Source organism: Mobula birostris, chromosome 25, assembly GCF_030028105.1.
Source record: "Mobula birostris isolate sMobBir1 chromosome 25, sMobBir1.hap1, whole genome shotgun sequence".
In the NCBI taxonomy this organism is placed as follows: Eukaryota; Metazoa; Chordata; class Chondrichthyes; order Myliobatiformes; family Myliobatidae; genus Mobula; species Mobula birostris.
The window spans coordinates 50,858,902-50,882,161 of NC_092394.1; the positions used below are offsets into that span (position 1 = coordinate 50,858,902).

General features: G+C 54.1%; 1 protein-coding gene across 3 annotated transcripts in view; it reads right to left on the reverse strand.

Moving 5' to 3' along the window:
- The window catches only part of LOC140187564 (linker for activation of T-cells family member 2-like), a 244,908-nt gene that overhangs the window by 131,419 nt on the left and 90,229 nt on the right, over positions 1-23,260 (reverse strand). For all 3 annotated transcript variants that reach the window (XM_072242979.1, XM_072242978.1, XM_072242977.1), the window contains exons 3-7: positions 22,649-22,694; positions 19,873-19,916; positions 17,268-17,310; positions 17,051-17,088; positions 14,307-14,339 (exon numbers count right to left, since the gene is read on the reverse strand). In XM_072242979.1, the coding sequence (XP_072099080.1) occupies positions 14,307-14,339; positions 17,051-17,088; positions 17,268-17,310; positions 19,873-19,916; positions 22,649-22,694 (204 nt within the window). The remainder of the gene's footprint in view (positions 1-14,306; positions 14,340-17,050; positions 17,089-17,267; positions 17,311-19,872; positions 19,917-22,648; positions 22,695-23,260) is intronic.

The window sequence follows — 23,260 nt, forward strand, 5'->3', positions numbered from 1 at the left end:
TGCGGACTGGATCAATGCTCTGCCCTGACCCCGAGCTCCCTGTGGACTGGATCAGTGCCCTGCCCTGACCCCGAGCTCCCTGCGGAATGGATCAGTGCCCTGCCCTGACCCCGAGCTCCCTGCGGACTGGATCGGTGCTCTGACCTGACCCCGAGCTCCCTGCGGACTGGATCAGTGCTCTGTAACCTGACCCCGAGCTCCCTGCGGACTGGATCGGTGCTCTGACCTGACCCCGAACTCCCTGCGGACTGGATCAGTGCCCTGCCCTGACCCCGAGCTCCCTGCAGACTGGATCAGTGCTCTGTAACCTGACCCCGAGCTCCCTGCGGAATGTATTGGTGCCCTGCCCTGACCCCGAGCTCCCTGCGGGCTGGATCAGTGCTCTGTCCTGACCCCGAGCTCCCTGTGGACTGGATCAGTGCCCTGCCCTGACCCCGAGCTCCCTGCGGAATGGATCAGTGCCCCGCCCTGACCCCGAGCTCCCTGCGGACTGGATCGGTGCCCTGCCCTGACTCCGAGCTCCCTGCAGACTGGATCAGTGCTCTGTAACCTGACCCCGAGCTCCCTGCGGAATGGATCGGTGCCCTGCCCTGACCCCGAGCTCCCTGCGGGCTGGATCAGTGCTCTGCCCTGACCCCGAGCTCCCTGCGGACTGGATCAGTGCCCTGCCCTGACCCCGAGCTCCCTGCGGACTGGATCTATGCTCTGCAACCTGACTCCAAGCTCCCTGCGGACTGGATCGGTGCTCTGACCTGAACCCGAGCTCCCTGCGGATTGGATCGGTGCTCTGCCCTGACCCAAAGCTCCTTGCAGACTGGATAGGTGCTCTGCTCTGACCCCGAGCTCCCTGCTGACTGGATCAGTCCTCTGTAACCTGACCCCGAGCTCCCTGCGAACTGCATCAGTGCTCTGTAACCGGACCCCGAGCTCCCTGCGGACTGGATCAGTGCTCTGTAACCTGACCCCGAGCTCCCTGCGGACTGGATCGGTGCCCTGCCCTGACCCCGAGCTCCCTGCGGATTGGATCGGTGTCCTCTAACCTGACCCCGAGCTCCCTGCGGACTGGATCGGTGCTCTGCCCTGACCCTGAGCTCCCTGCAGACTGGAGCGGTGCTCTGCGCTGACCCGAGCTCGCTGCGGATTGGATCAGTGCTCTGCCCTGGACCCGATCTCCCTGCGGACTTGATCGTTCCTCTGTAACCTGACCCCGAGCTCCCTGCGGACTGGATCAATGCTCTGCCCTGACCCCGAGCTCCGTGTGGACTGGATCAGTGCCCTGCCCTGACCCCGAGCTCCCTGCGGAATGGATCGGTGCCCTGCCCTGACCCCGAGCTCCCCGCGGGCTGGATCAGTGCTCTGCCCTGACCCCGAGCTCCCTGCGAACTGGATCAGTGCTCTGTCCTGACCCCGAGCTCCCTGCGGACTGGATCTATGCTCTGCAACCTGACTCCGAGCTCCCTGCGGACTGGATCGGTGCTCTGACCTGAACCCGAGCTCCCTGCGGATTGGATCGGTGCTCTGCCCTGACCCCGAGCTCCCTGCGGGCTGGATCAGTGCCCTGTAACCTGACCCCGAGCTCCCTGCGGACTGGATCAATGCTCTGCCCTGACCCCGAGCTCCCTGTGGACTGGATCAGTGCCCTGCCCTGACCCCGAGCTCCCTGCGGAATGGATCAGTGCCCTGCCCTGACCCCGAGCTCCCTGCGGACTGGATCGGTGCTCTGACCTGACCCCGAGCTCCCTGCGGACTGGATCAGTGCTCTGTAACCTGACCCCGAGCTCCCTGCGGACTGGATCGGTGCTCTGCAACCTGACTCCGAGCTCCCTGCGGACTGGATCGGTGCTCTGACCTGACCCCGAGCTCCCTGCTGACTGGATCAGTCCTCTGTAACCTGACCCCGAGCTCCCTGCGGACTGGATTAGTGCTCTGTAACCTGACCCCGAGCTCCCTGCGGACTGGATCGGTGCCCTGCCCTGACCCAGAGCTCCCTGCGGATTGGATCGGTGCCCTGTAACCTGACCCCGAGCTCCCTGCGGACTGGATCAATGCTCTGCGCTGACCCCGAGCTCCCTGCGGACTGGATTGGTGCTCTGCTCTGAACCCGATCTCCCTGCGGACTGGATTGGTGCCCTGCCCTGACCCCGAGCTCCCTGCGGACTGGATCAATGCTCTGTAACCTGACTCCGAGCTCCCTGCGGACTGGATTAACGCTCTGTAACCTGACCCCGAGCTCCCTGCGGACTGGATCGGTACTCTGCCCTGACCCCGAGCTCCCTGCGGACTTGATCGTTCCTCTGTAACCTGACCCCGAGCTCCCTGCGGACTGGATCAATGCTCTGTAACCTGACTCCGAGCTCCCTGCGGACTGGATTAACGTTCTGTAACCTGACCCCGAGCTCCCTGCGGACTGGATCGGTACTCTGCCCTGACCCCGAGCTCCCTGCGGACTTGATCGTTCCTCTGTAACCTGACCCCGAGCTCCCTGCGGACTGGATGAGTGTCCTGCCCTGACCCCGAGCTCCCTGCGGACTGGATCAGTGCTCTGTCCTGACCCCGAGCTCCCTGCAGACTGGATCAGTGCTCTGTAACCTGACCCCGAGCTCCCTGCGGAATGGATCAATGCTCTGTAACCTGACTCCGAGCTCCCTGCGGACTGGATCAACGCTCTGTAACCTGACCCCGAGCTCCCTGCGGACTGGATCGGTACTCTGCCCTGACCCCGAGCTCCCTGCGGACTTGATCGTTCCTCTGTAACCTGACCCCGAGCTCCCTGCGGACTGGATCAATGCTCTGCCCTGACCCCGAGCTCCCTGTGGACTGGATCAGTGCCCTGCCCTGACCCCGAGCTCCCTGCGGACTGGATCAGTGCCCTGCTCTGACCCCGAGCTCCCTGCGGACTGGATCGGTGCCCTGCCCTGACTCCGAGCTCCCTGCAGACTGGATCAGTGCTCTGGAACCTGACCCCGAGCTCCCTGCGGAATGGATCGGTGCCCTGCCCTGACCCCGAGCTCCCTGCGGGCTGGATCAGTGCTCTGCCCTGACCCCGAGCTCCCTGCGGACTGGATCAGTGCCCTGTAACCTGACCCCGAGCTCCCTGCGAACTGCATCAGTGCTCTGTAACCTGACCCCAAGCTCCCTGCGGACTGGATCGGTGCTCTGCCCTGACCCTGAGCTCCCTGCAGACTGGATCAGTGCCCTGTAACCTGACCCCGAGCTCCCTGCGGACTGGAGCGGTGCTCTGCGCTGATCCCGAGCTCCCTGCGGATTGGATCAGTGCTCTGCCCTGAACCCGATCTCCCTGCGGACTTGATCGTTCCTCTGTAACCTGACCCAGAGCTCCCTGTGGACTGGATCAATGCTCTGCCCTGACCCCGAGCTCCCTGTGGACTGGATCGGTGCCCTGCCCTGACCCCGAGCTCCCTGCGGACTGGACCGGTGCCCTGTAACCCGACTCCGAGCTCCCTGCGGACTGGATCGGTGCTCTGCCCCGAACCCGATCTCCCTGCGGACTGGATCGGTGCACTGCCCTGACCCCGAGCTCCTTGCGGACTGGATCGGTGCACTGCCCTGACCCCGATCTCCCTGCGGACTGGATCAATGCTCTGCCCTGACCCCGAGCTCCCTGCAGACTGGATCGGTGACCTGCCCTGACCCAGAGCTCCCTGCGGATTGGATCGGTGCCCTGTAACCTGACACTGAGCCCCCTGCGGACTGGATTGGTGCTCTGCTCTGAACCCGATCTCCCTGCGGACTGGATTGGTGCCCTGCCCTGACCCCGAGCTCCCTGCGGACTGGATCAATGCTCTGTAACCTGACTCCGAGCTCCCTGCAGACTGGATCAGTGCTCTGGAAACTGACCCCGAGCTCCCTGCGGAATGGATCGGTGCCCTGCCCTGACCCTGAGCTCCCTGCAGACTGGAGCGGTGCTCTGCGCTGACCCCGAGCTCCCTGCGGATTGGATCAGTGTTCTGCCCTGAATCCGATCTCCCTGCGGATTGGATTGGTGCCCTGTAACCTGACCCCGAGCTCCCTGCGGACTGGATCAGTACTCTGTAACCTGACCCCGAGCTCCCTGCGGACTGGATCAGTGCTCTGTAACCTGACCCCGAGCTCCCTGCGGACTGGATCGGTGCCCTGCACTGACCCCGAGCTCCCTGCGGATTGGATCGGTGCCCTCTAACCTGACCCCGATCTCCCTGCGGACTGGATCAGTCCTCTGTAACCTGACACCGAGCTCCCTGCGGACTGGATCAGTGCTCTGTAACCTGACCCCGAGCTCCCTGCGGACTGGATCGGTGGTCTGCCCTGAACCCGATCTCCCTGCGGATTGGATCGGTGCCCTGTAGCCTGACCCTGAGCTCCCTGCGGACTGGATCGGTGCTCTGCCCTGAACCCGATGTCCCTGCAGACTGGATCGGTGCTCTGCCCTGACCCCGAGCTCCCTGCTGACTGGATCAGTCCTCTGTAACCTGACCCCGAGCTCCCTGCGGACTGGATTATTGCTCTGTAACCTGACCCCGAGCTCCCTGCGGCTGGATCAATGCTCTGTAAACTGACGCCGTGCTCCCTTCGGACTGGATCGGTGCTCTGCCCGGACCCCGAGCTTCCTGCGGGCTGGATCAATGATCTGCCCTGACCCCGAGATCCCTGCGGACTGGATCAGTGTCCTGCCCTGACCCCGAGCTCCCTGCGGACTGGATCGGTGCCCTGTCCTGACCCCGAGCTCCCTGCGGACTGGATCAATGCTCTGAAACCTGACCACTAGCTCCCTGCGGACTGGATTAGTGCCCTGCCCTGACCCCGAGCTCCCTTCGGACTGGATCAATGTTCTGTAACCTGACCCTGAGATCCTTGCGTACTGGATCAGTGCCCTGCCCTGACCCTGAGATCTCTGCGGACTGGATGAGTGCCCTGCCCTGACCACGAGCTCCCTGCGGACTGGATCGGTGCCCTGCCCTGACTCCGAGCTCCCTGCGGACTGGATCAGTGCTCTGTAACCTGACCCCAAGCTCCCTGCGGACTGGATTGGTCCCCTGCGCTGACCCCGAGTTCCCTGCTGACTGGATCGGTGCCCTGCGCTGATCCCAAGCTCCCTGCGGACTGGATCGGTGCCCTGCGCTGACCCCGAGCTCCCTGCTGACTGGATCGGTGCCCTGCGCTGATCCCAAGCTCCCTGCGGACTGGATCAGTGCTCTGTAACCTGACCCCGAGCTCCTTGTGGACTGGATCAATGCTCTGTAACCTGACTCCGAGCTCCCTGCGGACTGGATCAACGCTCTGTAACCTGACCCCGAGCTCCCTGCAGACTGGATCGGTACTCTGCCCTGACCCTGAGCTCACTGCGGACTTGATCGCTCCTCTGCCCTGACCCCGAGCTCCCTGCGGACTGGATCAGTGCCCTGCCCTGACCCCGAGCTCCCTGCGGACTGGATCAGTGCTCTGTAACCTGACCCCGAGCTCCCTGCGGACTGGATCGGTGCGCTGACCTGAACCCGAGCTCCCTGCGGACTGGATCGGTGCCCTGCCCTGACCCCGAGCTCCCTGCGGATTGGATCGGTGCCCTCTAACCTGACCCCGAGCTCCCTGCGGAATGGATCGGTGCTCTGCCCTGACCCTGAGCTCCCTGCAGACTGGAGCGGTGCTCTGCGCTGACCCCGAGCTCCCTGCGGATTGGATCAGTGCTCTGCCCTGAACCCGATCTCCCTGCGGACTTGATCGTTCCTTTGTAACCTGACCCCGAGCTCCCTGCGGACTGGATCAATGCTCTGCCCTGACCCCGAGCTCCCTGTGGACTGGATCAGTGCCCTGCCCTGACCCCGAGCTCCCTGCGGAATGGATCAGTGCCCTGCCCTGACCCCGAGCTCCCTGCGGACTGGACCGGTGCCCTGTAACCCGACCCCGAGCTCCCTGCGGACTGGATCGGTGCTCTGCCCCGAACACGATCTCCCTGCGGACTGGATCGGTGCCCTGCCCTGATCCCGAGCTCCCTGCGGACTGGATCAATGCTCTGCCCTGACCCCGAGTAGCCTGCGGACTGGATCAGTGCCCTGCCCTGACCCCGAGCTCCCTGCGGACTGGATCCGTGCTCCGACCTGAACCCGAGCTCCCTGCGGATTGGATCGGTGGTCTGCCCTGACCCCGAGCTCCCTGCTGACTGGATCAGTCCTCTGTAACCTGACCCCGAGCTCCCTGCGAACTGCATCAGTGCTCTGTAACCTGACCCCAAGCTCCCTGCGGACTGGATCAGTGCTCTGTAACCTGACCCCGAGCTCCCTGCGGACTGGATCGCTGCCCTGCCCTGACCCCGAGCTCCCTGCAGACTGGATCGGTGACCTGCCCTGACCCAGAGCTCCCTGCGGACTGGATCGGTGCTCTGCCCTGACCCCGATCTCCCTGCAGACTGGATCAATGCTCTGCGCTGACCCCGAGCTCCCTGCGGACTGGATCGGTGACCTGCCCTGACCCAGAGCTCCCTGCGGACTGGATCGGTGCTCTGCCCTGACCCTGAGCTCCCTGCAGACTGGAGCGGTGCTCTGCGCTGACCCCGAGCTCCCTGCGGATTGGATCAGTGCTCTGCCCTGTACCCGATCTCCCTGCTGATTGGATTGGTGCCCTGTAACCTGACCCCGAGCTCCCTGCGGACTGGATCAGTACTCTGTAACCTGACCCCGAGCTCCCTGCGGACTGGATCGGTGCCCTGCACTGACCCCGAGCTCCCTGCGGATTGGATCGGTGCCCTCTAACCTGACCCCGAGCTCCCTGTGGACTGGATCAGTCCTCTGTAACCTGACCTCGAGCTCCCTGCGGACTGGATTAGTGCTCTGTAACCTGACCCCGAGCTCCCTGCGGACTGGATCGGTGCCCTGTCCTGACCCCGAGCTCCCTGCGGACTGGATCAATGCTCTGAAACCTGACCACTAGCTCCCTGCGGACTGGATTAGTGCCCTGCCCTGACCCCGAGCTCCCTTCGGACTGGATCAATGTTCTGTAACCTGACCCCGAGATCCTTGCGTACTGGATCAGTGCTCTGCCCTGACCCTGAGATCTCTGCGGACTGGATGAGTGCCCTGCCCTGACCACGAGCTCCCTGCGGACTGGATCGGTGCCCTGCCCTGACTCCGAGCTCCCTGCGGACTGGATCAGTGCTCTGTAACCTGACCCCAAGCTCCCTGCGGACTGGATCGGTGTCCTGCGCTGACCCCGAGCTCCCTGCTGACTGGATCGGTGCCCTGTGCTGATCCCAAGCTCCCTGCGGACTGGATCGGTGCCCTACGCTGACCCCGAGCTCCCTGCTGACTGGATCGGTGCCCTGCGCTGATCCCAAGGTCCCTGCGGACTGGATCAGTGCTCTGTAACCTGACCCCGAGCTCCTTGCGGACTGGATCAATGCTCTGTAACCTGACTCTGAGCTCCCTGCGGACTGGATCAACGCTCTGTAACCTGACCCCGAGCTCCCTGCGGACTGGATCAATGCTCTGCTCTGACCCCGATCTCCCTGTGGACTGGATCAGTGCCCTGCCCTGACCCCGAGCTCCCTGCGGAATGGAACAGTGCCCTGCCCTGACCCCGAGCTCCCTGCGGACTGGATCGGTGCCCTGCCCTGACCCCGAGCTCCCTGCGGACTGGATCAATGCTCTGTAACCTGACCCCGAGCTCCCTGCGGACTGGATTAGTACCCTGCCCTGACCCCGAGCTCCCTGCGGACTGGATCAATGTTCTGTAACCTGACCCCGAGATCCTTGCGGACTGGATCAGTGCCCTGCCCTGACCCCGAGCACCCTGCGGACTGGATCAGTGCCCTGCCCTGACCACGAGCTCCCTGCGGACTGGATCGGTGCCCTGCCCTGACTCCGAGCTCCCTGCGGACTGGATCAGTGCTCTGTAACCTGACCCCAAGCTCCCTGCGGACTGGATCTGTGCCCTGCGCTGACCCCGAGCTCCCTGCTGACTGGATCGGTGCCCTGCGCTGATCCCAAGGTGCCTGCGGACTGGATCAGTGCCCTGCCCTGACCCCGAGCTCCCTGCGGACTGGATCAGTGCTCTGTCCTGACCCCGAGCTCCCTGCAGACTGGATCAGTGCTCTGCAACCTGACCCCGAGCTCCCTGCGGACTGGATCAGTGCTCTGTAACCTGAACCTGAGCTCCTTGCGGACTGGATCAATGCTCTGTAACCTGACTCCGAGCTCCCTGCGGACTGGATCAACGCTCTGTAAACTGACCCCGAGCTCCCTGCGGACTGGATCGGTACTCTGCCCTGACCCTGAGCTCCCTGCGAACTTGATCGTTCCTCTGTAACCTGACCCCGAGCTCCCTGCGGACTGGATCAATGCTCTGCCCTGACCCCGATCTCCCTGTGGACTGGATCAGTGCCCTGCCCTGACCCCGAGCTCCCTGCGGAATGGATCAGTGCCCTGCCCTGACCCCGAGCTCCCAGCGGATTGGGTCGGTGCCCTGTAACCTGATCCCGAGCTCCCTGCGGACTGGATCAATGCTCTGCCCTGACCCCGAGCTCCCTGCGGACTGGATAAGTGCCCTGCCCTGACCCCGAGCTCCCTGCGGACTGGATCAGTGCTCTGTAACCTGACCTCGAGCTCCCTGCGGACTGGATCGGTGCTGTGTAACCTGACCCCGAGCTCCCTGCGGACTGGATCAATGCTCTGCCCTGACCCCGAGCTCCCTGTAGACTGGATCGGTGCTCTGCCCTGACCCCAAGCTCCCTGCGGACTGGATCAGTGCTCTGTAACCTGACCCCGAGCTCCCTGCGGACTGGATCAGTGCTCTGTAACCTGACCCCGAGCTCCCTGCGGACTGGATCAATGCTATGTAACCTGACCCCGTGCTCCCTGCAGACTGGATAGGTGCTCTGAGCTGACCCCGAGCTCCCTGCGGACTGGATCAATGCTCTGTAACCTGACCCCGAGCTCCCTGCGGACTGGATCGGTGCCCTGTAACCTGACACTGAGCTCCCTGCGGACTGGATCGGTGCTCTGTAACCTGACCCCGAGCTCCCTGCGGGCTGGATCAGTGCACTGCCCTGACCCCGAGCTCCCTGTGGACTGGATCAGTGCTCTGCCCTGATATCGAGCTCCCTGCGGACTGGATCAATGCTCTGCCCTGACCCCGATGTCCCTGCGGACTGGATCGGTGCCGTGCACTAACCCCGAGCTCCCTGTGGACTGGATCGGTGCTCTGCCCTGACCCCGAGCTCCCTGCGGACTAGATCAATACTCTGTAACCTGACCCCGAGCTCCCTGCGGACCGGATCGGTGCCCTGCCCTGACCCCGAGCTCCCTGTGGACTGGATCAGTGCCCTGCCCTGACCCCGAGCTTCCTGCGGGCTGGATCAGTGCTCTGCCCTGACCCCGAGCTCCCTGCGGACTGGATCAGTGTCCTGCCCTGACCCCGAGCTCCCTGCGGACTGGATCGGTGCCCTGCCCTGACCCCGAGCTCCTTGCGGACTGGATCAATGCTCTGTAACCTGACCCCGAGCTCCCTGCGGACTGGATTAGTACCCTGCCCTGACCCCGAGCTCCCTGCGGACTGGATCAATGTTCTGTAACCTGACCCCGAGATCCTTGCGGACTGGATCAGTGCCCTGCCCTGACCCCGAGCACCCTGCGGACTGGATGAGTGCCCTGCCCTGACCACGAGCTCCCTGCGGACTGGATCGGTGCCCTGCCCTGACTCCGAGCTCCCTGCGGACTGGATCAGTGCTCTGTAACCTGACCCCAAGCTCCCTGCGGACTGGATCTGTGCCCTGCGCTGACCCCGAGCTCCCTGCTGACTGGATCAGTGCTCTGTAACCTGAACCTGAGCTCCTTGCGGACTGGATCAATGCTCTGTAACCTGACTCCGAGCTCCCTGCGGACTGGATCAACGCTCTGTAAACTGACCCCGAGCTCCCTGCGGACTGGATCGGTACTCTGCCCTGACCCTGAGCTCCCTGCGAACTTGATCGTTCCTCTGTAACCCGACCCCGAGCTCCCTGCGGACTGGATCAGTGCCCCGCCCTGACACCGAGCTCCCTGCGCAATGGATCAGTGCCCTGCCCTGACCCCGAGCTCCCTGCGGAATGGATCAGTGCCCTGCCCTGACCCCGAGCTCCCTGCGGACTGGATCAGTGCTCTGTAACCTGACCTCGAGCTCCCTGCGGACTGGATCGGTGCTGTGTAACCTGACCCCGAGCTCCCTGCGGACTGGATCAATGCTCTGCCCTGACCCCGAGCTCACTGCGGACTGGATCAGTGCTCTGTAACCTGACCCAGAACTCCCTGCGGACTGGATCAATGCTCTGTAACCTGACCCCGTGCTCCCTGCGGACTGGATCAATGCTATGTAACCTGACCCCGTGCTCCCTGCAGACTGGATAGGTGCTCTGAGCTGACCCCGAGCTCCCTGCGGACTGGATCAATGCTCTGTAACCTGACCCCGAGCTCCCTGCGGACTGGATCGGTGCTCTGTAACCTGACCCCGAGCTCCCTGCGGGCTGGATCAGTGCACTGCCCTGACCCCGAGCTCCCTGTGGTCTGGATCAGTGCTCTGCCCTGATATCGAGCTCCCTGCGGACTGGATCAATGCTCTGCCCTGACCCCGATGTCCCTGCGGACTGGATCGGTGCCGTGCACTAACCCCGAGCTCCCTGTGGACTGGATCGGTGCTCTGCCCTGACCCCGAGCTCCCTGCGGACTAGATCAATACTCTGTAACCTGACCCCGAGCTCCCTGCGGACCGGATCGGTGCCCTGCCCTGACCCCGAGCTCCCTGTGGACTGGATCAGTGCCCTGCCCTGACCCCGAGCTTCCTGCGGGCTGGATCAGTGCTCTGCCCTGACCCCGAGCTCCCTGCGGACTGGATCAGTGTCCTGCCCTGACCCCGAGCTCCCTGCGGACTGGATCGGTGCCCTGCCCTGACCCCGAGCTCCTTGCGGACTGGATCAATGCTCTGTAACCTGACCCCGAGCTCCCTGCGGACTGGATTAGTACCCTGCCCTGACCCCGAGCTCCCTGCGGACTGGATCAATGTTCTGTAACCTGACCCCGAGATCCTTGCGGACTGGATCAGTGCCCTGCCCTGACCCCGAGCACCCTGCGGACTGGATCAGTGCCCTGCCCTGACCACGAGCTCCCTGCGGACTGGATCGGTGGCCTGCCCTGACTCCGAGCTCCCTGCGGACTGGATCAGTGCTCTGCAACCTGACCCCAAGCTCCCTGCGGACTGGATCTGTGCCCTGCGCTGACCCCGAGCTCCCTGCTGACTGGATCGGTGCCCTGCGCTGATCCCAAGCTGCCTGCGGACTGGATCAGTGCCCTGCCCTGACCCCGAGCTCCCTGCGGACTGGATCAGTGCTCTGTCCTGACCCCGAGCTCCCTGCAGACTGGATCAGTGCTCTGCAACCTGACCCCGAGCTCCCTGCGGACTGGATCAGTGCTCTGTAACCTGAACCTGATCTCCTTGCGGACTGGATCAATGCTCTGTAACCTGACTCCGAGCTCCCTGCGGACTGGATCAACGCTGTGTAAACTGACCCCGAGCTCCCTGCGGACTGGATCGGTACTCTGCCCTGACCCTGAGCTCCCTGCGAACTTGATCGTTCCTCTGTAACCTGACCCCGAGCTCCCTGCGGACTGGATCAATGCTCTGCCCTGACCCCGATCTCCCTGTGGACTGGATCAGTGCCCTGCCCTGACCCCGAGCTCCCTGCGGAATGGATCAGTGCCCTGCCCTGACCCCGAGCTCCCTGCGGACTGGATCGGTGCCCTGCCCTGACTCCGAGCTCCCTGCAGACTGGATCAGTGCTCTGCCCTGACCCCGAGCTCCCTGCGGAATGGATCAGTGCCCTGCCCTGACCCCGAGCTCCCTGCGGACTGGATCCGTGCTCTGTCCTGACCCCGAGCTCCCTGCGGACTGGATCTGTGCTCTGCAACCTGACTCCGAGCTCCCTGCGGACTGGATCAGTGCTCTGTAACCTGACCCCGAGCTCCCTGCGGACTGGATCAGTGATCTGTAACCTGACCCCGAGCTCCCTGCGGACTGGATCGGTGCCCTGCCCTGACCCCGAGCTCCCTGCGGACTGGATCAGTGCTCTGCCCTGACCCTGAGCTCCCTGCGGACTGGATCAGTGCCCTGCCCTGACCCCGAGCTCCCTGCGGACTGGATCAATGCACTGTCCTGACCCCGAGGTCCCTGCAGACTGGATCAGTGCTCTGTAACCCGAACTCGAGCTCCCTGCGGACTGGATCAATGCTCTGTCACCTGACCCCGAGCTCCCTGCGGACTGGATCGGTGCCCTGCCCTGACCCCGACCTCCCTGCGGACTGGATCAGTGCTCTTTAACCTAGCCCGAGCTCCCTGCGGACTGGATCAGTGCTCTGTAAACTGACCCCGAGCTCCCTGCGGACTGGATCAATGCTGTGTAACCTGACAGAATCAGTTCTCCAGCCTCAGCCTCTGGTCAGTCATCACAGCATCATCTCTATCTGCTGATCTCTTGTTCTGAGTGCAGAATGAAATGCCGTGGATGGTGTAATTACTGATGGTCACAATAGAGGCTAACCTAATTTAAGGAAGACTGTGGGTTGCTTTTCCAGAAACAGACTGCATTTTAATTTTATATAACATGAAGACACGGAGCCGCTTCATTTACACATAAATTCCGTGATAGTGAAGCTGTTCCCGTATCTCAATTTTTTGGCTAATGATTTATCAATTCTGTAGGAGTGAATTTCAAGAACCTGAATGGTTGTAACATGTACTTCCCCACAATCCCACAGCCTTTCCACAAATGCAGTAATATCTTATAACCAGACTGCAGATATCAAAGCAGCTGTGCAGGCTAACAGTGTTGTTAAAAAGGCGTATGGTGTGTTGGCATTCATCAACCGTAGGACTGAGTTCGAGAACCAGGAGGTAATGATACAGCTATATAAGACCTTGGTCAGAACCCACTTGGAGTACTGTGTTCAGTTCTGGTCATCTCACTATAGGAAGGATGTGGAAACCATAGAAAGGGTGCAGATTAGATTTACATGGATATTGCTTGGATTGGAGGGTGTACCTTATGAGAACAGGTTGACTGAACTTGGCCTTTTCTCCTTGGAGTGACGGAGGATGAGAGGTGATCTGATAGAGGTGTACAGGATGATGTGAGGCATTGATTGTATGGATAGTCAGAGGCTTTTTCCCAGGGCTGAAATGGCTAGAACGAGAGGGCACAGTTTTAAGGCACTTGGAAATAGGCACTGAGGGAATCTCGGGGGTAAGTTTTTCACACAGAATAGCGGGTGCGTGGAATGCACTGCTAGCAGTGGTGGTGGAAGCGGATACAAGCTGGTCTTTTAAGAGACTCTGAGATAGGAATTTGGAGCTTAGGAAGATAGAGGGCTATGCACTCGGGAAATTCTCGGCAGTTTCTCGAGTAGGTTACATGGTCAGCACAACATTATGGGCCGAAGGGCCTGTAGTGTGCTGTAGATTTCTATATTCCATTATATTCTATCTATATTCTGGTCTGAGGAAGAGTCCGTCATCTGAAAGGTAAATTACTTCTCTTCTACAGATGCTGATTGGCATCTAAGTGTTTCCAGCAATTTTAGTTTTTATTCCAGATTTCAGAGGGAAAAAACTAGAAATAGAGAAAACCTACAGCACAATACAGGCCCTTTGGCCCACAAAGCTGTGCCAAACATGTCCTTACCTTAGAAATTACTAGGGTTACCCATAGCCCTCTATTTTTCTAAGCTCCATGTACCTATTCAGGAGTCTCTTAAAAGACCGGATCGTATCCGCCTCCACCACTGTTGCCGGCAGCCCATTCCATGCACTCACCACTCTCTGAGTAAAAAACTTACCCCTGACATCTCCTCTGTACCTACTTCCAAGCACCTTAAGACTACGCCCTCTCGTGCTAGCCATTTCAGCCCTGGAGAAAAGCCTCTGACTGTCCACACGATCAATGCCTCTCATCATCTTATACACCTCTATCAGGTCACCTCTCATCCTCCTTCGCTCCAAGGAGAAAAGGCCGAGTTCACTCAACCTATTCTCATAAGGCATGCTCCCCAATCCAGGCAACATCCTTGTAAATCTCCTCTGCACCCTTTCTATAGTCTCCACATCCTTCCTGTAGTGAGGTGACTAGAACTGAGCACAGTACTCCAAGTGGGGTCTGACCAGGGTCCTATATAGCTGTAACATTACCTCTCGGCTCCTAAATTCAATTCCACGATTGATGAAGGCCAATGCACCGTATGCTTCCTTAACCACAGGAAAGCTTGATATTCATTGACTGCCAATTATTTTGTACTTACCAATTTTTAAGTTCACATAGTTTGCCGAATCATCTGTTGGTAAAAGGAGAAGAGTTTTGGTGTTAATACAATATTCCCTCCCCAACACTGCAAATTCCCGCTGAGGGAGCTGTCCTTGCTACTACATATTCCTGTGACTGACAGTTATTTTCCGACTGCTAATTCCTTACTGTGAGCTTGGTGAGCCAACATGGTGGGCAATTCGGCCATGTGAGGCATCCAGCCATACCACGTGTAGGCCTTATCTCCAGCAGGTCACAATTCTCAACGCATCTCAAAAGAAGGAGACGGAAGAAGAGGCTAAAGTGTTTCTCACCATCATCACTCACAAAGGGCTTTATCACTATAATAGGCTTATTTTTGGAGTAGCATTTCCACCGGGCTCTGACAGAAAGTTTGGACCGGGTGCTGCAAGGCTGTCCAGGCACTCAGTTGAAGACATTGGAAGACATTGTTGTTACCAGTGAGGATGACAAGGAAGATCTCCAAAACCTGAAGACAGTGTTAAAAAGATCTTGTGGAAATGTGGAGGACCATGGATAGAAATCACTAAAATGTTAGGTGCAGGCGCACAAAGTGATCAGTCTGAGGCAATTATAGGCACTTAAACCTGGAGAGCTGAAGAACAAGTGGATAGAACTCCAGAGCAGTTGTGCAAGGCTGTGGCTGGATCCTCAAAGTTGCTGGTGAACGCAGCATCTCTAGGAAGAGGTACAGTCAATGTCTATTTAGAAATCTAACGGCAGAGGGGAAGAAGCTGTTCCTGAATCATTGAGTGTGTGCCTTCAGGCTCCTGTGCCTCCTTTCTGAGGCACCGCTCCTTGAAGATGTCTTGGATACTATGGAGGCTAGTACCCATGATGGAACTGACTAATTTTACAACTTTCTGTAGCTTCTTTCGATCCTCTGAAGTACCTCCCCCCAAATACTTTTCACATTGTTAATCTCAAGGCTACCCAGTCCTGTGTGACACTCATCAACAGCATGCAGATTGGTGTTCTTTTTGAAACAGCAAATTGACTTTGTATCTTTTTCTCTTCCCCGTGCAGTCCATTTATTTTTTGTCTACCTGACATGTTCTTTGCATATATCCTACCTTGCTGCATTTTCTGCAAGTTTCACCTTTAAATCTGCATTGGTATGATGTATGTGAGCCACTGCCATAACGTTAACACAATTCGTTCAGCCAGGCAGGCCTCTACCTAGACACTGCAATTTTGTTCACACTCACTATCATTTCTGACTACAACACCCTCTGCTGTTTCCATTGATGCAGCTATTTCAAGTGCTCATTTAAATGTAAGCTATGCTTCAAGTTTGGAGCCATTTTAAAACGCTTTCTTGTAAGATTCCACAATCTAAATGATCACTCCGTGTATCATTAAGACCATTACCGAACTCACAATGCTCATACAATCTCTTCAATTCAGCCACATATGCTGAAATGGCCTCCCCTTCTTTTGATTCCACTTACGAAACCTAAAGTGTTCTGCTATCAACAATAATTTTGATTTTAAATGTTCCTTCATTACTTTCACAATATGAGCAAAGCTCATTTCAGCTGGTTTGGTTGGAGCAGTTAAACTTCTGAGCAAACTGTGCTTTTAAACCTAAACCAGGTACTTGTTTCTCATTGGCTATTTCATTTGTTTCAAAATATTGCTTATATTGTTTAGTATATAAAATCCAGTTACCTCCTGTGCAATCAAATTTAACAATCTTTCCAATGTAACCAGCCATTTCTGCTTTTTAAAAATTTATGATAATTATCAACCAGTACTCACTGTTCATGAATCTGTGAATTTTGTCCATTTCCTGCTCTTTTTTAAACTCAATTGTCTCTATCTGCTTTTCTGAAGAGAGACGTACTGCACAATTTATTTTTAACTTGAAGATCTTGCTGAGTTGTTTTAACTCAAATGTTTCGTTGCACTTTAACAGGTAGGCAGTCGTCTTGGGTTCATAAAAAACTTACTTGTTGACACGGTTATGTCTTGGAGCTCCAAAACATAAAACTACTTCAAAGAAAACAAGGAGCAGTGATAACATGAGTAGTCTTGTTTTGTTTTTTTTAAGTGAGACATGCGTGCCTGACACAGTGGTGTGATAACATTCACGGACTTCATACATATAACAATAATGAATTATTTAAACAACAAAGAAAGCTTAATCAAACAATACTTTTGCAATATTACTGATATATTTAATTACACAACATAATCTTTACAAGTCCATGCTAGCTCTCTCCAATCATAATTCTGTCCTTAATTATAGATTTAAGTGTGTGTTTTGGCAACAGGGAATAGACCAACTTGTCCATGAATTAATTCTCACCTTTTGTTAATAGAACAATGCTGTGCAATTTTGTAATCAAAAGAAGTAAGATCAGACTGGAAAGAACTTGTTTAAAAGGAGTAATAGTCTACTCTGATGCACTCTAGTAAAGTTTTTGACTTATTCGATCTTCAAAGGGATAACATGGCAAAGGATATATTTACAAAAAGAAATTGGGAGCAAGGAAGACAAACAAACATGACTATATAATAATAAGCTGAAGGAATCCACTGACAGGTTATATAATAAAGACAACTTGAGGGGGGAGACCAATGGATTTAGAGTGCCAAAAGACAAACAGGGCCAGTGAGAGAGAATTGAGCATGTGTTAAGGTTTAATCAATTGGGTAGATGGACTGTAACAATTAGATTGCTTGTTAAGGAGGTTCAGCAACTGTTTCAATACAAACCCTGACAATCAGATGAAATATTCAAGGCATGCACTTTCCTGAAAAAGATGAGAAACATTTTATTTAGGACTAATAGACTTTCTTTCTGCACTTAATCATAAACCCACACAAATTTAACATTTCGCTTCTGTTCAATGGGATCGATCAGGGACGGGGATGTGGATATACTTGAGATGTGTTTTTTTTACATGATCAAATTTTCTGTCACATTTCTTACTCAGTCTCTGGTTCCAGACTTGGTTTTCGTTCTGTTCGTGACACTGGAAAAAAGGACACAATTTTACTACATTTTTACTTCCAATTAGTGGTCAACAAAAAATATCATTCCCCATGGCTCACCCCTCTCCACTAGACTAAACTACACTAACTAAGACAAAGCGTGAATACTAACTACTCATTTGCTTCTACCATGTCCTAACCCATGTGACAGATTGCCATAATAAATGCATCACAAAATACAACACAGACAGAATACATGGCTCCTACAGGTCTATTCCAGTCTGTCAGGTTCTGCTCCGCTCTCTCACAAATTACAGTAGGTCCGTCCATAAGGAACAAGATGAACATTGAAAACACTATAAAATGGATTGATATCTGGCAGATGAAAGTTTATGGGAAAATTAGATGAATGATGCATAGTTAAGAAAGATGAAGATGTGAAGTAAATTATATAACTGTAAAGGGTATGCAGCAGAGATACATGTAAATGTTTGTTAGTGCAAGTTAAAGAGAGCATCAGGATTACAGGCTTTGAAGGCAGGAAATAAAGCTGAAGTATTTTGTAATACTGGTTGGGCCTTGTCTAAAGTATGACTCATTTCGAGGCATTGCACTGTACAGAGGTTTGTAGAGTCTTGGAGAGGCTTCAGATGACTTATTGGAACGGTGATCATGTAGAGGGACTTTGATTATATGGAGAAACTTTAATCTACTTCGGCTGAAGAATACTAACAGGAAATTCAATGTATGTCTTTTAAACCATGAATATTTTAAATAGGGCAAATAAAGAGGATGCATTTCCTGTGGTAGAGCAGGTAATGAGCAGAAAGATTAGTGTGATGAGTAGAACATAGGAAGCCATGGAATGCAGAATTCACGTGACCTGGGTTGCACAATCTGTAAGAGTGCGAGTAATCAGGTTGAATATTTAATTCTCAAAATGGAGTTAAATGCATATTTAATCAGGCAAATCAGGTAGATTTTGGGAAAAGAGCAGGGGGTCATACAATTCTGTTGCTCCACGAAAGAGCTAGTACTGGTAATATGGGCTACATAGTCATGGGGGATTTCAATTCGCAGGTTAAGTGCACATGCGCTGGTCGTGCATGCAGCCTGGTACAGCCGTTCCGATCTATTGTTACTTTCTTCTTCTTACTTTTTAACATACGTTATTTTTCTCACGGTAACACGTCGAAGCTGCACCCTCTCTAACATGCTGGTAGAGAGAGTTTTATTTGAGTTTTCTTTAGCGCTGGAAATGGTTACATCTCGACACGCGGGACAAGAGCAAGGTCGCATTGTGTATTCCAGGGACCAGTTAATGCCGGCCGGTTTAGCGAGCAGAGCGGCCGACACCCCTGCTGAAATCCGGAGGAAAACACAGGGAGGATGCAGAGGGGGATCACAAAGTCGAGGAAAGAGGACTGGGTCGAGACCACAGAGACTTATGGAGGAGAGGAGTTCGGTGAGTAATACCGTTCCGGCTGACCAGAAGTGCACTGAGAGCGGTAAGCGTAGAGTAGTTGGGTGCTTACTGTTCTGGCTAACAACAGATGGTGCAATCTGGGTCATATTACAATCGAGGAACGTGTTTGTAGACCGGATATTGAACTTTTTACTGTTGGACTTCGGCCCACCGTGATACAACACTGGACGGCACAAGAGATCGTTCCTGCCTGTGGCCATCGACCGTGCAGCTCCTCCTGTGGAGGGTCAGACACCCTGAGCCAATAGGCTGGTCCTGGACTTATTTTCCGTCTGGCATAGTTTGCATTTTGTTGTTTGATTGTTTGTGGTTTTTGTATTGCTATATTTATGCTCTATTCTTGGTTGGTGCAGCTGTTGTGAAACCAAATTTCCCTCGGGATTAATAAAGTATATCTATCTATCTATCTAATATGCAGGTAACTTGGGAAAGTGTTGGATTCCAAGAGGGGAATTTTGATTCCAGGAGGGGGATTTTCTAGAGTGCCTATGAGATGGCTTTTTAGATCAGCTCATGGTTGAATCCACTAGGGGATCAGCTATTCTGGATTGGGTGTTGTGCAATAAACCAGAAGTGAAAAAGTACAAGCAAGACAGACAAAAGAGAATCAGTTCAAGTTCTGTATTTGAAGTTTCAGAAGGCCTTTGACAAGGTGCCACACACGAGGCTGCTTAACAAGCTATGAGCCCACAGTATTACAGGAAATATTTTAGTATGAATAAGCAGTGGCTGACTGGCAGGAGGCAAAGAGTGGGAATAAAGGGAGCCTTTTCTGGTTGGCTGCCCATGACTAGTGGTGTTCCACAGGGATCTGTGCTGGGACTGATTCGTTTTACATGTCAGTGATTTGGATGATGGAATTGATGGCTTTGCTGCAAAGTTTGCAGACAATATAAAGATAGGTGGAGAGCCGGGTAGTTTTGGGGAATTAGAGAGGCTACAGACGGACTTAGACAGATTAGGAGAATAGGCAAATAAATGGCAGATGGAATACAGTGTTGGGAAGTGTATGGTCATGCACTTTGGTAGAAGAGATGAAAGGGATGACTATTTTCTAATTGGTGAATATTATGGTCTTATGATCTTTTTGTGCTTTAGGCCTCTACATGTAATTTACCTGTATATGATCTCACTACTTCAAAGACTTTCTTGTCTTCATTCCTGAAAGAAAATGGAAAGAGAGAGAAATTGTTCGAAAACAGTCTTTGGGCCAAATCTTGACTTTTGGTACCCATGAATCCAAACTTTGTATAACATTATGATGAATTAGAGAAGGCATGTCACAGTCAGAGCTGGGGAAGCTTGTACCCGCAACAAGACCACATTTGCACTGATTAATAGAAACAAAAATTCAAAAGGCATGGAGGCATCAATTCCTCCTCATCAACATCTGTTGGTTGTTGGTAAACCAGCCATATAATCCAGGTGATGTTGCAGGCACTTTGCTTTGCACTGGACAGCAGGTGCAGCTCCAACAATACTCGTAAGACATTTGACACTCTCCTAGACGTTTGCAGGCCATTCTGTCAATGCATTTCTATCAGTTCAAGCATCTACACACAGGCAACAACTGGATGGAGAAAAACAGAGTTAATGTTTCATATCAGTGGCCTTTCCCAGTTCTGATGAGATGGTCAACTGGAAGCATTGACTCTGCTCTCTCTCCAGAGCTGCTGAGGACATCCTGCATTTTGTTTTTATTACTAACTAATCAGAAATGTGTCAATCTTAGACAAAAAATATTGTACAACTTAATTACTGATCAACTTCAAAGTCTTCCCTATCAATTGCTCACTAATTCCGATAGCTCAGTCAGCGGCGGGAGCAGAGCACAGCGAGGAGGTTTCCCGCAGGTCAGCGACGCTTGGTTAGGAGGAGAGCTTTGCGAGCGTTCGAGCTCATTCCGGCAGCCCAATCAGCGGTGGGAGCAGAGCACAGCGAATTAAATAAAAGTACAGAAGGGGCAAGCAAGGCGGCCATTGTTGGGAGTAGGCCTGTGGTGAGAGTAGAAGCGTCAGGCTTTGGCTCAAAGGAGCCTTCGACTCGGAAGAGGCGTCGCCTCTGGGTAAACTTCTGTTAAGGTTAATTGCTTTTTTTCCTCTTACTGTACCTAGTGTAGTAAATGGCTGTTGTGTGTTCTTCATGCCAGATGTTGGAGTCCTGGGAAACCCAGAGTCTCCCAGGGAACTACATCTGTGTGAAGTGCATCCGGCTACAGTTCCTTGAGGACCGTGTTAGGGATCTGGAGCAGCAGCTGGATGACCTTTGGCTTGTACAGGAGAGTGAGGAGATCATAGATCGGTGTTACAGGGAAGTAGTCACCCTAAAGTTGCAGGAGGCGAGTAGCTGGGGACTGTCAGGAGAAATGGAAATGTGAACTGGTAGTTAGCGCAGTACATGCCCGTGGCCATTCCCCTCAATAATAGGTATACCGTTTTGGATACTGTTGTGGGGGATGACCTCCCAGGGGAATGCCACGGAGACCGGGTTACTGATACTGAGCTTGGATCTGTGGTGCAGAAGGGAAAGAGAGAGAAGAGGGAGCAGTAGTGATAGGGGAACAGACAGGAGATTCTGTGGACGTGAACGGGACACCCGGATGGTATGTTGCCTCCCAGGTGCCAGGGTCAGGGGTGTCTCAGATTGCATCCACAGCATTTCGCAGAGGGAGGGAGAGCAGCCAGATGTCTTGGTACATATTGGTACCAATGACATAGGAGGGAAAAGCAATGAGGTCCTGAAGAGAGAATTTAGAGAGCTAGGTAGAAAGCTGAGAAGCAGGACCTCCAGGGTAGTAATTTCTGGATTGCTGCCTGTCCCACACACCAGTAAGGGTAGAAACAGGATGATTTGGTAGATAGCAACACTCACAACGCACTGGAGGAACTCAGCAAGTTGGGCAACATCCGTGGAAAAGATCAGTCAACGTTTCGGGCCGGAACCCTTCGTCAGGACTGTAAGGGGAAGGGGCAGAGGCCCTATAAAGAAGGTGGGGGGAGGGTGGAAAGGAGAAGGTTGGTAGGTTCCAGGTGAAAAACCAGTAAGGGGAAAGATAAAGGGATAAACCAGATCCTGCTTTGGTAGATAAATGCATGGCTGAGAAGTTGGCGCAGGGGGCAGGGCTTCAAGTTCTTGGATCACTGGGATGTGTTCTGGGGGAGGTAAGAGGTTCACAAGGATGATTCTGGGAATGACAGGGTTATCATACAAGTAACGTTGATGGCTCTGGGCCTGTACTCACTGGAATTTAGAAGAGTGAGGGGGGTTTTCATTGACCTTTTGAATGTTGAAAGTCCCAGACAGAGTAGATGTGGAAAGGATGTTTCCCATGGTGGGGCAGTCTAGGACAAGAGGGCACAGCCTCAGGTAAAGGGGCACCCATTTAAAACAGAAATGCAGAGAAATTTCTTTAGCCAGAGGTGGTGAATTTGTGGAATTTATTACCACAGGCAGCTGTAGAGGCCAGGTCACTGGGTGTATTTAAGGCAGAACTTGATAGGCTTTTGATTGGACATGGCATAAAAGGGTACGGGGAGAAGGCCAGGGAGTGGGGCTGAGGAGGGGAAAAAGGTATCCACCATGATTGAATGGTGGAGCAGACTCGATGGGCCAAATGGCCTCATTCTGTTCCTATGCTTTATGGTTTTACGGAGTAATTAATTGTGTGCATCCTATTAATCACCTACTGTCAACATGTCAGGTTAGATGGAACACAACACTGATCAAACGTGTGAATTTTAATGGAGTGCCATGTGTCAGTAACTTAATGATCCAGAATCAGTGATCAGTTGTGAGATAGTTTCACTCAGTATGTGTGTGTTCGCCACAACAACCATGGTCTTCGCTAATGTCTGACACATTGAAATGTTAATCGCCACCAAACCCCGACTTACAGCTGGGCGCTTTGGGTTTTTCTTCTAGTCTCTTCTCTGATTACAGCTGTGGACAGAAAACAATACGTGTTAGATGAGGCTGTGGGATTTCAACAGCTCTTTATACAGTGGATTCCGGTTAATTGGGGCAGCTGTTTATTTGGGACAGCTCTTAAAGAACAAAGTCTAAAATGAGAAGACAGGCGGGATTCCCTTGTCTACTTGGGACACCGTGTCACTGAATTGGGATAGGAGACCGTTTCTGTTAGACACTACACATGTGTAGAGTGACCAGTTTTTAAACAGCATCAGTTGTGTGTGTTTCTGTTCAAACAGAGCTGATTTTTGTCACTGATAGCTGGTGAGAAATAGCAGCAGACAACTTGGAACGGTCCTTCTCACCGCAGTTCAGGCTTGGAGATGCCAGAAACGGCCGGGAGTGAAAATGAAATGATTTCACTACTTCAACAAGTCAGAAATTACAAAAAATTTGAAGGTATTGACCATATCATAATGAAAATAAAAATCAGGAGGACGCAGTTGTCTAAAGCAGGGGTTCCCAACTTTATTTTATGCTGTAGACCAATAAACAAGAGGTCCATGGACTCCAAGTTGGGAAGCCCTGGTCAAAAG